General features: G+C 34.9%; 1 protein-coding gene across 1 annotated transcript in view; it reads right to left on the bottom strand.

The window, feature by feature from the left end:
* RPGRIP1L (RPGRIP1-like) overlaps nucleotides 1-14,720 on the bottom strand; it is a 79,731-nt gene that overhangs the window by 46,380 nt on the left and 18,631 nt on the right. Inside the window, exons 7-10 of the mRNA XM_009320792.1 lie at nucleotides 13,311-13,416; nucleotides 8,662-8,808; nucleotides 7,405-7,478; nucleotides 3,206-3,345 (exon numbers count right to left, since the gene is read on the bottom strand). Coding sequence (XP_009319067.1) covers nucleotides 3,206-3,345; nucleotides 7,405-7,478; nucleotides 8,662-8,808; nucleotides 13,311-13,416 — 467 coding nt within the window. The remainder of the gene's footprint in view (nucleotides 1-3,205; nucleotides 3,346-7,404; nucleotides 7,479-8,661; nucleotides 8,809-13,310; nucleotides 13,417-14,720) is intronic.

Here is a 14,720-nt window from a genome sequence, read left to right on the forward strand (position 1 = left end):
TTCTGCAATAGCCTTTAGGGAACAGAAGTGCCAGGCGGGTCCTGACATTCAGTTTTCCCATATAACTACACTGGTTTTCATCAGGAGTCACTCAAACTCTTTACTGGTTGTTTCCACTTTTAATACTATCAGCACTGATCGGAGCACACTTAGATTGGGGTTGGTACTGCACACTCGCTGCTGCTTAGCTTGCTTCCCCTAACTTAACCCAAAAGCTGCAACTGAAGGGGTGAGGGAAGAGGCGATTCTCACACCATTGGTGACCACATCCCACAAGATCACATCATCATAACAATATAAGGGTTTTCAGTAGCAAGGCTATGATAGTAACAGCACAAGAAAGAGGGAAAAACACTGCCCCGGAGGCTTTGGAAAACACTGCCACAGCAGCTTGCGTGAAAGGCTACAGAGCCACGAGTGGAAGATAGCCCTCTGTGTTGATAAGGGCCTTATAAGATGCCTAAGAGACTGTGCAATAACACTCTTCTCAGCTGTAATCAAAATATATATTGTGCCAATATACGCAATCCCATTCAAAATCATAATTTGAATAAACTTGCATGGGCATCTTCCACATTAAATATTTGTACATATTTGCAAAACATTAAAATAATCAGAAGCTTAATCAGCAAAAGCCTCCACATTTGTTCACCTCCTACATAAATTCAAAGAGTTCTTATAGACCAACCAGTACTAACCAAGTAGCAGGGAAGAAGAAAAGAAAACCGTCACTGTCTTTCCCTGTGAATAACAAGTACACGCTTCCAAGACAACTGAGACCTATTTTGCTTACTATCCCATAATCTACCTACCATCATGTACAAGAGCATCTATCCTCCCCCTCTTCCTTGCCAAACCCTCTACTTATCTAGGTCCAGTTTAGGGCAATAAGATTGCCTTCTTTGTTAGCCCATGGAATAAAACTGGAACTGTATTTATGCTGATTTTTTTTTGGGTAGTTTTACAGATAGAAGAACAATATTTAGGGAAATATAATTTTTACTCGTATACTTCACATGTCAGCTTTTACTGACACAGAATAAATATTTGTCCATTAAGGCAACTGTAAAAAAACTCAGTAAATAGCGTACTCTGTGTAAAACAGTACTATAACTATGAACAACAAAAGCAGCAAGACATGAGATTATATTAATGAAAAATGAAAATTATTTAGACATAAATATTACCAAGTAAAGACATACACTGTATGAATTTATGAGATAAGTGACACCAATCCTTGCTATAGTAATTGTTTCAACTTAGATTTTGTATTAGCTTATCTCAGCCTTTTAAGACTTGCATGAAACAACACTGTCAGAAAGATACAATGAATATGAACCAAAGAGCTATTGTAATTTATGGCTGAGAATCTGGGAGATATTGAAAAGACAAGAAACACAAGAATAAACGACTAAGGGAAACGAGGCAGAGGGAAGTGTGATAAAGGATCTGCAAATACCATATTTAAAAAAAAAAAAGGGGGGGGGGCAAACACGGTCACAATGTGAAATAAGTTATTCTGTTTTCTGTCTAAATGTATTTCTTTTAAGTATTACAAAACACACTATGAAGTTATGGACAGAAAAATACTACTAAAAAAATTCAGATCCAAGTTACATGATCACTCTAAAAGATAAATACTGAAGGAGGACATGGAAAAAGGCAAGATGATGTTAGCCTCCTGTAGCATTAAGAATTTTCAAGACCTCATTTATTTTAACATCTTTCTTAGTACTGGAAAAGAAGTTTTGGAAAAAAGATTCATATGCCAAACTACAAAGGGTAGACAAGACACTATTTCTACACTAGTTCCAGCCCGCAGGTTAAGACAAACAGTACATAAAGAAACTTATACTGCCTAAGTTTTGTAATCAAATCCTAGATACATAGGCCTTGAAGGGGCCTATAATATATATTATTAATAATTAATAATATATAATATTGATAATTATTAATAATAATATATATTATTATTAGATATAATCACAGTATCTACTCAAGCTGCAGCGAGTTCAATTCAATAGAAATTGAAAGTGTAGTAACCTGGTGATCCAGTTTAAGAGTACAGCAAGCTATTAAGTGCCCATCTGGGAAAGGGGTGGTAAAGACTTGCCACTTAAACATAATGCCCATAGGAAGGATAGATGGAAGGTGTTGCCTGATTTTCCACATTCAGGTTAACCAAATAATAGTATGGCCTATAACATTTTCATGCTCTTAATATCACTTTAATTTTTGCATTGCATAATCAAACTGTCATTAACAACTGTCTCTATTAATGTAGCTTAAAGCATTTATTTTAGTATCACTTAAGGCTAATTTTGCAAACACTTGCTGTGGTCAAATAAAATGTTTAAATATTTAATCTGGTATTTGAAGTCAGTAGAGCTACTCAGAATCTTAATGGTAAGCACATGCTGAACTTGAGCATTAATCATAAGAAGAATTATTCACAACAAGTTGGCCCACTTCATTCCACTAGATTGTTCACAGAAACATGCCTTTTAAAAATACACATTTGAAGAATCAACTCTAAAAATATTTAGTTTACTTCCTGCCTGTGCTCATTTTGTAAATTTTATGTTGCCACAGTATATCACAGTATTGAGATAAAAAAAAAGAAAAGATTTCAAGGTCTTAAAGATTCACTGAGAAGTTGTCCTACAGCATGGGAAAAACACATATGAAATAATCTGTTCAGTAGATTAGAAGACAACTGTATTATTGTAAATGTACACAGCTGTAAATAAAAATTAATACTGAAAATATTAAAAAATTATGATTCACAAAGTTGAAAGATAATTAACCATCTTCAAGGGCCTATATAAACTTCATGTAACTTTGTACAGTAAATAAAATTAGAACAGTGGTTTATAATTTGAGAGGGACTCTCAGATGGTCCTCTTTTCCATACGAATTTTCAATGTAGAGGAGAAATACAGAATAAAGAGTAAATATTAACCCAATAGATGAAGAATGAAGACAGCTGGAGTTATATGATCCTCATTCAGCATATAACCTGTATTGGGTCATTTTTTGCACTTAATAGCTAGTCATAACTTAAGCGTACTGTTCAAATGTACACTTAAAAGGCAGCTCTGAAATGACCAACAACCAAAACTACACTTTTCTGGGCAATATACCTGAACTCCAACACAGGAGAATCTCACATCATGACAAAATGATAATTATTTCAGAAATATACCTCTTTCTACTTTGATCTTGTCAAGGATTTCATTTTTGTGTGCTAAATCAGATTCGATAGCAGCCTCTAGTTCAGCAATTTGCAGTTTCAGTTGCTGTTCCTTTAATATCCATTGCTGTTCATGGGTCATATTGAAGACACTGCAATAAAACATGTGGCATGTGAAAAACTTTTAGAAATCAGCTTCACCAGAAAATAATAAAGAAAAAAGCTTTTAGTGGCACAGAGACCACTGTCATCATGTCTTAGGAATTAAGTAAACATATGCTGGTCTGCTGCTGTTGAAACCAAGGCGCCTTTCTCAGGCTGCGGTTAAAAAACATGAAAGAGTTTGTGGGATGAGCAAAGGAACTGGCCTTAATTTAGAGCTCCAAAGTCAGAAAAGTTGGCAGCATGCAACATTTGTGGGACTAGAAAAGGAATTCAGATGCATATCCCAGAGTAATCCACAACTCCAAACCTCAGCAACTGACAACTGACAAAACCATTCTTTCCGCATACAAAACCTCTTAATGTAGAGAACTGGGATCACCCACCTGATTCCTTTTAGATCTGTGAAACATGCAGAGCCTAGAGTCAGTTGCCCTTTCAAAGAAACGTTGACCACAAAGTGACAACAATTTTCTCATATTGTAAAACAACAATTCTGATACTGATTAAGAAGCACATATAAAGTAATCTTTCTCATACTTTAAGAAATAAAAAACAGAGGTGGGCAAAGAAATTAGAATAACTATTTTGCCTGTAACACACGATTTACTTGTAAACTACCAATCTATGTGCAATAAGGATTGCATGGACACAGAATCAGAACTGCTGAAACCACAACAAAATGTGTAACTCAGATTGAAACAAAATTAAGTACATTATATAATTTACAGTATAATTCCCAGTAGGTAAAAGACAAAGCAATGCAATGTGCTTTCATATAATTTAGACAGTGAATACTATGGTCTTCATATTATTATTATTCTTCAGTACTTGCATTCTTATTGACTGGAAAAATGTCCTTCATCTTAACCACTCATAAATCAGTTTATTCACTTTTGTATTCTGTGAAAAAGAAATTCTAGTTTTTTTTTTTTTTAAACAAAAGAGTCTGTTCCTCAAGTCTTCACTTTGGTGAAGCTCACCAGTTTAAAAAAAAATATTTTTTAAAATGTATTAAAAAATCTTCTGATATCTATCTATTTATCAATCTATCTCTCCCAGAGATCTATGTAACAAAAGCCTCCACCAAAAAAAACATAGAGGAGAAGAAAGAAATGTCACAGCAGGGACAGCCCACATAGCTTCGAAGACTGTATGTGCTGACGGAAAGAGAACTGCCTGTTTTGATGGCTATGACTACATAAAGTGGTTCTGAGTACATATAAGTGTATTTATATCTAATATATTTGAAGAATGAACTTAAGATTAAAGAAAAAAATAGCATGAATTGTAGACTCTAAAGTACATGGCAGAAGTTTACATTCTTGATTTGTGATCTTCATAAAAACAGTTGCATCTCTCTGTATTTTGTCTTTTTCTCATATTATATCTATCTCATCTATTTATACAGTTCTCTAGGCGTATACCATCTTATAGTGTGATAGAGTGTCTTTCGTAGCATGCATGAACTTAAGTGATGCCTCTAAGTCCTGCAGTAATATATACGTCACTCTGCTATAATTTTGAAGATAATATGCAGTGAATATAATGCACGGAACCCACAATCATTTCCGTAATACTGCATAGGTAGAGAAGAGACACAGTGTGTTCTATAATTGCTTAGATTTACCCAAAGTTTGATTGGCTCCCATAAGGAAAGAATCAATCTTAGCAAGAGAAGATAATCAAATACCCTTAGTTTTCACACTTCTGAAAATGTTTTCAAGTTTTAATGACCATGATATTTAGTTATATGTGCATTCGTTACCTTTAGGTACAATTACTTCACATAAAGAAGTAGCTACACATTATTTCACTTTTTCAAAAGACTATGCTGGCAGAAAAATCATTAACAGTTACTATGATAGTAATTTACAATTTAGATGTTTAAATGAAGAACAATTTAGAAGACAGGTTTCCTCCAAGCCCATATAATGCGAATGTTATGTCAGTTTGAATTGAGTCCACTTCTGTTGCTTTCTTCCTTTGAATTTTAAGATTACTTTTACTTGAATTCATGAGAATTTCTTTCACGTTTACTGTATTTCACTGCAGTTGGAGCCATCTGGGTAACTATAAATGGTCAACCGCATCTGGCACCGTTTCCTTTGGAGGGAGTTTAAGCATTGCTAGATTTGCATTACAAGGTCATATGAAAACAATTCCTCCAAACCTTTTATCTAAACGAATTGTTTTCTTGGATACTGACTAAATAATAAGAGTCAACTGACAAATCCATACTTGTTCTTTGTAAACTTTTCAGATCCAGTTCTGCAGCCTTGGCTTTGGCAAAATTCCCATCAACTTCAAATGAATTTCCAAAAAAATAACATTAGCAAAGAATGGGTTTACACCTCTTTTCCTCCATTAAAAAAAGAAGGAAATATTTATTAATTATCTGGCACCTGTGGACACTGGCATATCCACTGCTAGCAACAAGTAAGCAGTAGTGAAGTTGCATTGTTCAAATGGGCAACAGAAGAAGTTAGCCATTAAACAGTAGTTATAATGAAATGATCCATTTCTCTTTCTAATTTCTTGTTACCTATATAGTAACATGGAATGATGAAACATGAATCAAAGTTTAACTGGGAGTATATGAAAAGACAGTTCATTTTAGGGAAAAGAAAAGCCATATTGTAGATTACTGGGCCATGAGAGAACCATATTTAAATTTATCTAGTTAAACATCTTTTTAAGGTATCCCACTATGACTTAAATAGAACAGAAAATGTCAAGCCAAGATTGTAAGTTTATTTGTTAGTTAAGAGTTATTTCTCTGCATAATGATAGAGCAGGAAAAAAAAAGTCATAATCAGAAATATTTATAACATGATCAGACTTTGGAGGAATCTACAATGAACTTAAGCGAGAGACAACTGACCAACTGCCCCTATACAAAACTCTAAATATTGTAATTATACAACTGTTACATCTCTTATGTAAAAAATCTGTTTTAAGCTATTTGTACTCACTGTTTTTTTACTACTATGAGTTTTAATTTCACCATAGAAAGTACAAAAAGTATAATAAATATTGTACGAATACCATAAACAACATCTGATATCACTCACATTGTGTTTACTCATTGGTATTTTTTTTGACAGACATCTCACTGACAGACCAAATAAACTTTAAGAGGATAAATAATTTTGATATGAGAGAAGACTTCAATCATTTTACCTACTTTCTGAGGCAATTATTAGCTCCAGGAAATTTCTCTTATTTTCTAACCCTCTTCAGTGTAAAAGACCACATGGTTTCACAATAAAGGAAAAGTTCATTTAAAGGTCATTTTTTCCTTTAATATGCTTGTGTCAATTGATTATAATTACTTCTTTTCTGTACCAGAGAATTTCTGAATCATATCTGGCAAGGTATTTTCATTTTCATTGTAAGCACTGCTGATAGAATTTATACAACTTATTATGTATAGGAACCTTTGTAAAAACTTACATAAGCCTATACAAAAAACTTCAAACAGAACCAGTACAAGTGAAATGGTAGCTATTACCAAAACAAACAAACCATCCCCCAAAAATAAACATTGGAGAAGCTGTCAAATATCAGACTTTATATAGGTCCACTGAGAAGTGCTGGAAGAACTTGTACAAAAAGATCAAACACCACTTTTCCCCCCAAAAAATAAACTCAAAGGAATATACGTCTACCTAGATGTATTCTTCTTTCAACAATAACCCTAAAAAAAAATTATTAGAAATTCAAATAAGAACTTTTTGCATTGATGTTCAAAATAAAGTGACTTCTACTTATTTTTTAATTAGATTTTTTAAAAGAAGTAATCTACTATTTCAAGAGTATTAGAACAAGCATGGAAGTTGCTCTATTTCAACAGAACAGATGAAATACAGAGAGAACACCATAAAAGATTCCATATATACTTACTGATATGATGAACTGTAGCATGAATATATTTACATGTGTGCACAAACACACAATACGCACATGCACATTCAAGCACACAGTATATGAAGACCTATTAAACAGGACAGGGATCAAGTTTTTTATATACAGAAACCATAACTTACCTGTTATACAGCTTATCATAGTTTTCTCTCAAGAGTTCCTTCTCTTTTTCTAGATCATTTATTCTTTCCTGTAACTAAAATGAAGGAGGAAGTTTCAAGCAATGCACAGCACAAAAGGAAATTACAGTGAATATGTAAAGACAATTAGTTAATAATTTGTAGGCATTGTCAGGCTTTTATTTGTTCTTTTTATACAACAGTCTCTTAGAAGCTTCAAAATAACACTTTTTTTTCCACCACATGGATTTACATTTGGCCCAGGCAGTCTTTTTCATGTTGTTTATATGAAGCTAAGACTAAAATGTCATAGCTGAACAACAGTATCTAATCACATTCTGCCTTATGGGAAAAAAAAAAATCTATAGCATTAAATACTTTTATTTCTGTTTTGGTGAGTATTAATATTAGCTAGTTAATGGCTCCTGTAAATATTTTTTTATTGACCTTATAGAAAGAACAAGTCCTTGCTTTCAAAATACTCACTAAAGCAGGATACGGTTTTAAAGATACGAGATGCTTTAACCCAGAAGATATACCCTACATGCATTACAATAGTTTAAAGGTTTGGAGGACATATCTATGAGGTAATCTTTGTAACCTTGGTTCATGTAAAATACATGCAAAACAGGTAAACCAGGTGGTAAGACTGAATTTAATTTGCTACAAAATGAAAGAAAAAACATGTAAGTTTGTAGACTCTTACTCCTCATATATTGATGAGAATGAGAAATAAAACATTTGATTTTTAGCCCTATATCTGGGTGACTATTAGTGATGCTACTTGTCTCTGAGAAGCCACTAGACAAAGAAATAGAAGTGACTGATTTGAACTGCTGAGTAAGATGTAATACTACACTGTAACTGTAATTAAATCAGGTTGAAATAATACTAAAAAACTAGCAACATGTGATCAGTAAATCAAGTATTATGATTTTTTTCTGGTTAACAAACCACTTGTGTAGTAACAGAATTGACAGGAAATCCTATGCTTTAGCCTCGAATACTGTCCAAATGCTGGTGCAGCGATTATGTGTCATGGGGACCAGGTACGGTTCACGATTCTATGAAATGCAAGCAGCAGCCACAGGATTTTCTTTTTAAGGGGATAAAAGTATATATATTACCAGGTTAGTCTTCTAAATGTGTCTGAAAGGTCTATTCACATCTCCACAATTAAAAGGTATCCCATCATTAACTTTTCTCTTATCTATGTGTACCATCTAAAGCAGATTCTAGCTCTCTTGAACACAATCTCACCTCCTCTGTCCTTCGGTTTGAAATAGTCACTGATTGCAATTCTTTTTCAAGATGGAGGCACTTTAACCGCTCCTCTTTAAGCTGTAGATTCAGTTCATCACCTTTTGCTATTAAAGCATCATGGCTCGTCTTCAAGTTCCTTTGGTTCTATGAAAAGGAAGGCAGGCAAATCCAGAAAAAAAACCCCAAACCAAACAACACACACTTAGTAGAATGTTACAGCACTCTGCATATTCAGCCAGTGGTCTCTCATGGCAGAATTTAATATATATTCTCAATGTGGTCAACAGGAGACACTCTTGAACTAAGTAACTGAAAGCAACTTTCATTACACATGGCTGGGAGAAGGTGGCATTCTTGTCGCTCTCATGAACGTTAAACCCTCAGTTCAGTCATGATGAAAACGACCAAGAAATACATCTGTTAAGCAATTAAAAGATTTTGCTGCGGTTACAGTGGTTAGACATGCTGACCAAAAACACTGCAGTAGCAAGCAAAAATGAATGTTGACCACAGTTATGTTAATCACAGAACTTGCCACAGCTCTGTTAACCCTTAATTGTAGATATATAATTGTTTCATAATCCTAATGCACTCAGTTCTATTTCCCTGCTAACAGTAATTTAACGAGGGACTTATGATTTCTTTTACATTTTAATTTACTTCAATGGATTATGTTAAGGCACATTTAACCAATTTTAATATTAAATGGAGGATGCTGATAGAACCTCGATTTCCAGAATATTAGTTAATATTATACTCCCTACATTCCACAATGCTTTAATAAAGCCTCATTCATTAAGAATTTCAATGTAAATCACAAAGTATGACTTGAAACAAAACAGCCCAAAAGCCAATCTCCTGTTTAATAAAATGATTATATGAAAATTTACGTCAAATATATGTATGAGTATAGATAATGTTTAATGATTGTAGGCAGAAAAAAGTTAGCTTCATGTTTTCCGTATAAAATTCCCACAAAGTAGTTAAATGGAGAAGCTGAATGTGAATCCTGTACAAATTGTTTAGGTTCACGTGCAGTCTGAATATCCTAGAAACAAACAAAAACCCCATAGAAAACCCAATCACCAACCTGATCTTCAGCCTTTCATATCTCATTTCTCCGTAAGAAAAATATCATGGAGAATAAATAATATTAGCAGTCAGCCTTATTTCAGAGAGATAATGAAGTATATTACTCATGAATTTTAACAGTCTTTCCTCAGTGCTCCTCTTGCTGTCCCATATCTGTGAACTCTATTTCAATAACTTCAAAAAATGACACCTTAAAAATAATTCTTTTACACTCTTAATTTCTCTCCAAATTTCTTTCCTTTCTCCTCAAAATCAGAATCCTTACAGTCTCTAACCCTTCCAACTGTCCAAGTGAACTCATATTTTCTTCCCCATCTCTCAGCTTCAATTTTTTCCTGAAGTTCTTTTCCATTTCAATAACTTGTGTCACTTCAACCCACTATATATGAAGAAAAAAACCCCCAAAACCCCACCTTGGCAAAGCTGCCTTTCATAGACCATTTCACCCTTATCTCTTTCCTTAATTTCCAAAACAGTTGAAAACAAATTCAACAATCATATTTATTCTACTCAACCATCTCATTAAAAGCACTAAAAATATCCTCCTGCAAAATCTCCTTGCTTCAACTTCATTCTAATCCTTTTGTGTCTCCGCTGCTGTCCTGACCATTTTAGATTAACTTTATTCATTAACATTAAGGGGACCATGACTTCACCCTTTTTTTTTTTTGCCCCCCCAAAATGCATTTTTACCTGGATATTCTTCTATATCTGACTGTTCTGTCAGCACTTTTTTTTTTCCATTATGCCCAAACTGTTTTCTATCCTGCTCTCCCTGGAGTATCCCAAGACTCGGGTCATGGCAACAATTGGGATGATGATTTTAGTTTACTATTTCTAGTCCGGAATTTTCTTTCTTTGGAAACATGCCTTGATATTGTTGTCCATTAGAAATAACTCATTTAAAGAAAATGGATATATACGTCCTAGAAATATTGCACAAATGAACATAAACTGCTCTCAATTACAGTTGTGAAATTGTTGTACTGGTTGTTTGAGAGAAGAATTAACTCTCTATAGTCTTTTAAATTGTAGACATACAGGTTAGCGTATTTCATATTACAAATCATGAAAACCTGAATGTTCTGTCTGTAATTAAAGCAAATAAATATACCAATGGGATCAAAAACATAATTCAAACAGCTTCAGGGTCCTTTGTTCTTCTAAGCAGATTGCACAATTCCTTCATTCAACTGGCTACAAAAAAACCTGTCCTGTAAATGTTTGGTAGCAAACTCAACTTCAGTGATGGAGCAGCATTATAGGCTCTTATCATTCTGGGGTTTCACGTTTTGGGCTGACTCAAGTTCAAAGATGAACATGGAGGAATATACCTGGACAAGCTGGAGAAGTGGGCCCCTGTGAACCTCATGAGGTTTAACAAGGCCAAGTGCAAGGTCCTGCACCTGGGTCGGGGCAACCCCCGGTATCAATACAGGCTGGGGGATGAAAGGATTGAGAGCAGCCCTGCCGAGAAGGACTTGGGGGTACTGGTGGATGAAAAGCTGGACATGAGCCAGCAATGTGCGCTCGCAGCCCAGAAGGCCAATCGTATCCTGGGCTGCATCAGAAGAAGCGTGGCCAGCAGGGCGAGGGAGGGGATTCTGCCCCTCTGCTCTGCTCTGGTGAGACCCCACCTGCAGTACTGCGTCCAGCTCTGGAGCCCTCAGCACAAGACAGACATGGACCTGTTGGAGCGGGTCCAGAAGAGGGCCACGAAAATGATCAGGGGGATGGAACGCCTCTCCTATGAGGAAAGGCTGAGAGAGTTGGGGTTGTTCAGCCCGGAGAGGAGGAGGCTTCGGGGACACCTTATTGCAGCCTTTCAATACTTAAGGGGGCTTATAAGAAAGATGGGGACAAACATATTAGCAGGGCCTGTTGCGACAGGACAAGGGGGAATGGCTTTAAACTAAAGGGGGGTAGATTTAGACTAGATAGAAGGAAGAAATGTTTTACGCTGAGGGTGGTGAAGCACTGGCACAGGTTGCCCCGAGAGGTGGTGGATGCCCCATCCCTGGAAACATACAGGGGGGTTGGACTAGGTGACCTTTAGAGGTCCCTTCCAACCCAAACTATTCTATGATTCTACTCTATGATTCTATATGGGTTTCAACTGGTAGAAGCTGAAAGTAAATGATAATGAACTCAAGAGACATAAAAATCATCAAGACAAACATAAAAAAATACTAAAAACTGCTCTGTTGATAAGTACTTTACATGCCATCTAAACTAGAAATTTTGAGTTTTACAGTTGTTCACATTTAGTAGACATGTTTCAAACATTCAAATGATTGGAAATGGAAAAACCATTGTATCCTTTATCTTGTAAAAAAAAAAAAAAAAGTGACAGAAAACACACACATCCTTTTCAAAAATGCAGCTTTCACTCTGAATATTAGAAACAATGTCTTCAAATACCAATTTGAATACTAGGCATGTGTTTCTATTCAGCTGCTGCCAAGATAGAAGCATAAGTACTTGACGTTTGCTGTATATTACCAAAAAGTCGCATATGATTTAAAATGGAACAGTTTACTTATTGCTTTCTATTTAAGAACACAGAAAGCCATGTGAAACCTCTCCCCTCTGGAATTTACATTCTACATAGCTCACCCTGTGAAAAATTAGATTTGAGCTACTAACAGAAGAGCTGCTTTAGCAGAGAAGATATAGGTATTACACTGAGGTGGGGGGGAGGGAAGCAAAGCAAAGCAAAATGTAGAAGCAGAAAAACACAGGAAAAAAGGAACGGAACAAAAATCTAATGGCACAAATGTTATTGAGCATACTAAAATAATAAGAAGCAGGCAGTACTGAGAGTTCACAAGGATATCTGGTGGTTCCACCTCTTCAGGCTAGGATACTTTATAAAACTCTATTGCATGTAGGATTCCTACTCACAGGAACTCTCCCGTTTCTAAGCTATTATCATACTACCACTGTCTGTATACACATGCGGTTCTCTAAATACCTATGGGAAGAAGCAGAAAAATGCTGTATGACTAAAATGTATATGGAATCTACCATGCAGCTGCATGTTCTGGTGATATTTTCATGAAACTGCTCTTTTTATAAAGAAAATCTATTACTTACAGTAGCCCTCTACAATAATTTCCATTTAGGAAATTAGGAACACAAGTGAAGTCCTAACATCAGAACTCTACACAGCCAAACCTCCCCCACTTTATCAAAGACTGATAAAAGTGAGGGGGGTCTGGTGCCCCTTCTTTAGTAAATCAGTACATTTAAGTCAAAGCTGTCTTTTTAAATGATCAGGAATCTCTTCAAATAGCCAGACAACTCAGTTCATTCTCCACAATCTGCCTGCAATGGCTCTGCAGATAAAAATCTCCTAGACCCTTCTGGAAAAAAAAAAAAATTAAGACTAAAAAAGCCTACACATTTGGAGTAGCTTGGGTGCAATGTATTATGTAGTTCATTTTCACGTACTCAGCATTGACTCAGAATCTAGAACTGTGTATATTTATTTTCCATTTACGCATGCTTATGTGCCAAGTGTAAAGGAATGTTACTGACCAAATTGTAATTACCTCTTGAAGCTGGAGAAATTTTCCTTCCATCGCTGAAAGAGCATTGCTTTTCTCAACCAGCTGTTTACGGACCTTGATCATTTCCACATTGTCCCGAATGTTTAGCCTTCAAAATTGTATTAAAAAGAAATGCATCATGAGCTTAAAGGTACAAAATGAATTGTCGTCTTATTTTTGTCTTGAAAAGTTGAAATTCTTTGCAAATCAGCTTTCTACAACACATTTGGGAGAAGATTTAGTGTGTAATACCTGAATGAATTTCTTCTTCTATAATCCACATTACAGAATTTAGGTAAATAAACATTCTGCCACATGATGACGTAGCAGCTTCAATCAATACATATACATCTTTGTTTATTGTATCAAACTGTATATGACAGGAAGAGAAAACAATCCTATACCTAAAGAGATTATTTGTTTTCCATTCACTTCTTTTCCAGCCTCCAAAGTATTTGGTGCCAGTAGGTTACCATTTTATGGAGTTTCCTCTTAGAGTTTAAACCTATCAAATACTGCTAAGAAAAAGTGACTTAGCAATTTATACTATAACACCTTAGGGCTGGCATTCAAACAAGCTGCAGGTGTGTCTTAACTACATGAAAATCACTTAATATCCATATAGATGTTCTATATTGTTACAATTCTAAGATTAGCTTGAGAATGTACAGTTTAATAGAAAGGATGTTTAAAATAATTCAAAATTTAAATAAATATTTATTTCTGATATTTTCCCTTACTTCAAACAGTGAAACTAAACCCCATTACTTTCACAGCTTCTTCAAGTACAGGAAGAGAAACCAATTCTGATTTGTATGAATATAAAATATGATAAAAATCAGAATAAATCTTTAGCATTTGAAAAGGTAATTTCTCTTCCAATATTTATCTATTTTAGACATATTGGAGGAATTGTCACAATGCCATGCTGGAGCAAGAAAATGGACTACAAAGCTTACACATCTGTAAACCAGCTGAGTACGTGAAATACTTTCCTTTTATTCTGTAAAATATCAAAGCCTATTGTGTTTTGGCATTGCCCAGTTAATTGTCAGAATACACAGAAGATAAACACACTCATAAACCTGAGATCTTCTGCAAGAAACAGCCCTAATGCAATGCTAAAACTATCATGTGTCTAAAACGTGTTATCTGCATAAATTAAAGTTGGGGTGAGTATAGACAGCAGCACTGTCTCATGCTAGCTATTTAAAAGCTAATGTAGTGGCACGTTTTTATTAATCTTGTTCCACACATCAAACAAAAGGCTCTGATGCCTTCAAAGGCTTTTTCTTTTTCTTTTTTTTTCCCCCTTCTTTTTTAAGCAGGGGGCTTTTTTTTTTTTAAGCGGGGGGCTTTTTTTTTTTTTTTTTTTTTTTCTTAAGTAGAAAAAAAAGCAGATGAAAGGGAAAT

The sequence above is a fragment of the Pygoscelis adeliae genome, unplaced genomic scaffold (assembly GCF_000699105.1).
Source record: "Pygoscelis adeliae isolate BGI_AS28 unplaced genomic scaffold, ASM69910v1 Scaffold63, whole genome shotgun sequence".
Classification (NCBI taxonomy): Eukaryota; Metazoa; Chordata; class Aves; order Sphenisciformes; family Spheniscidae; genus Pygoscelis; species Pygoscelis adeliae.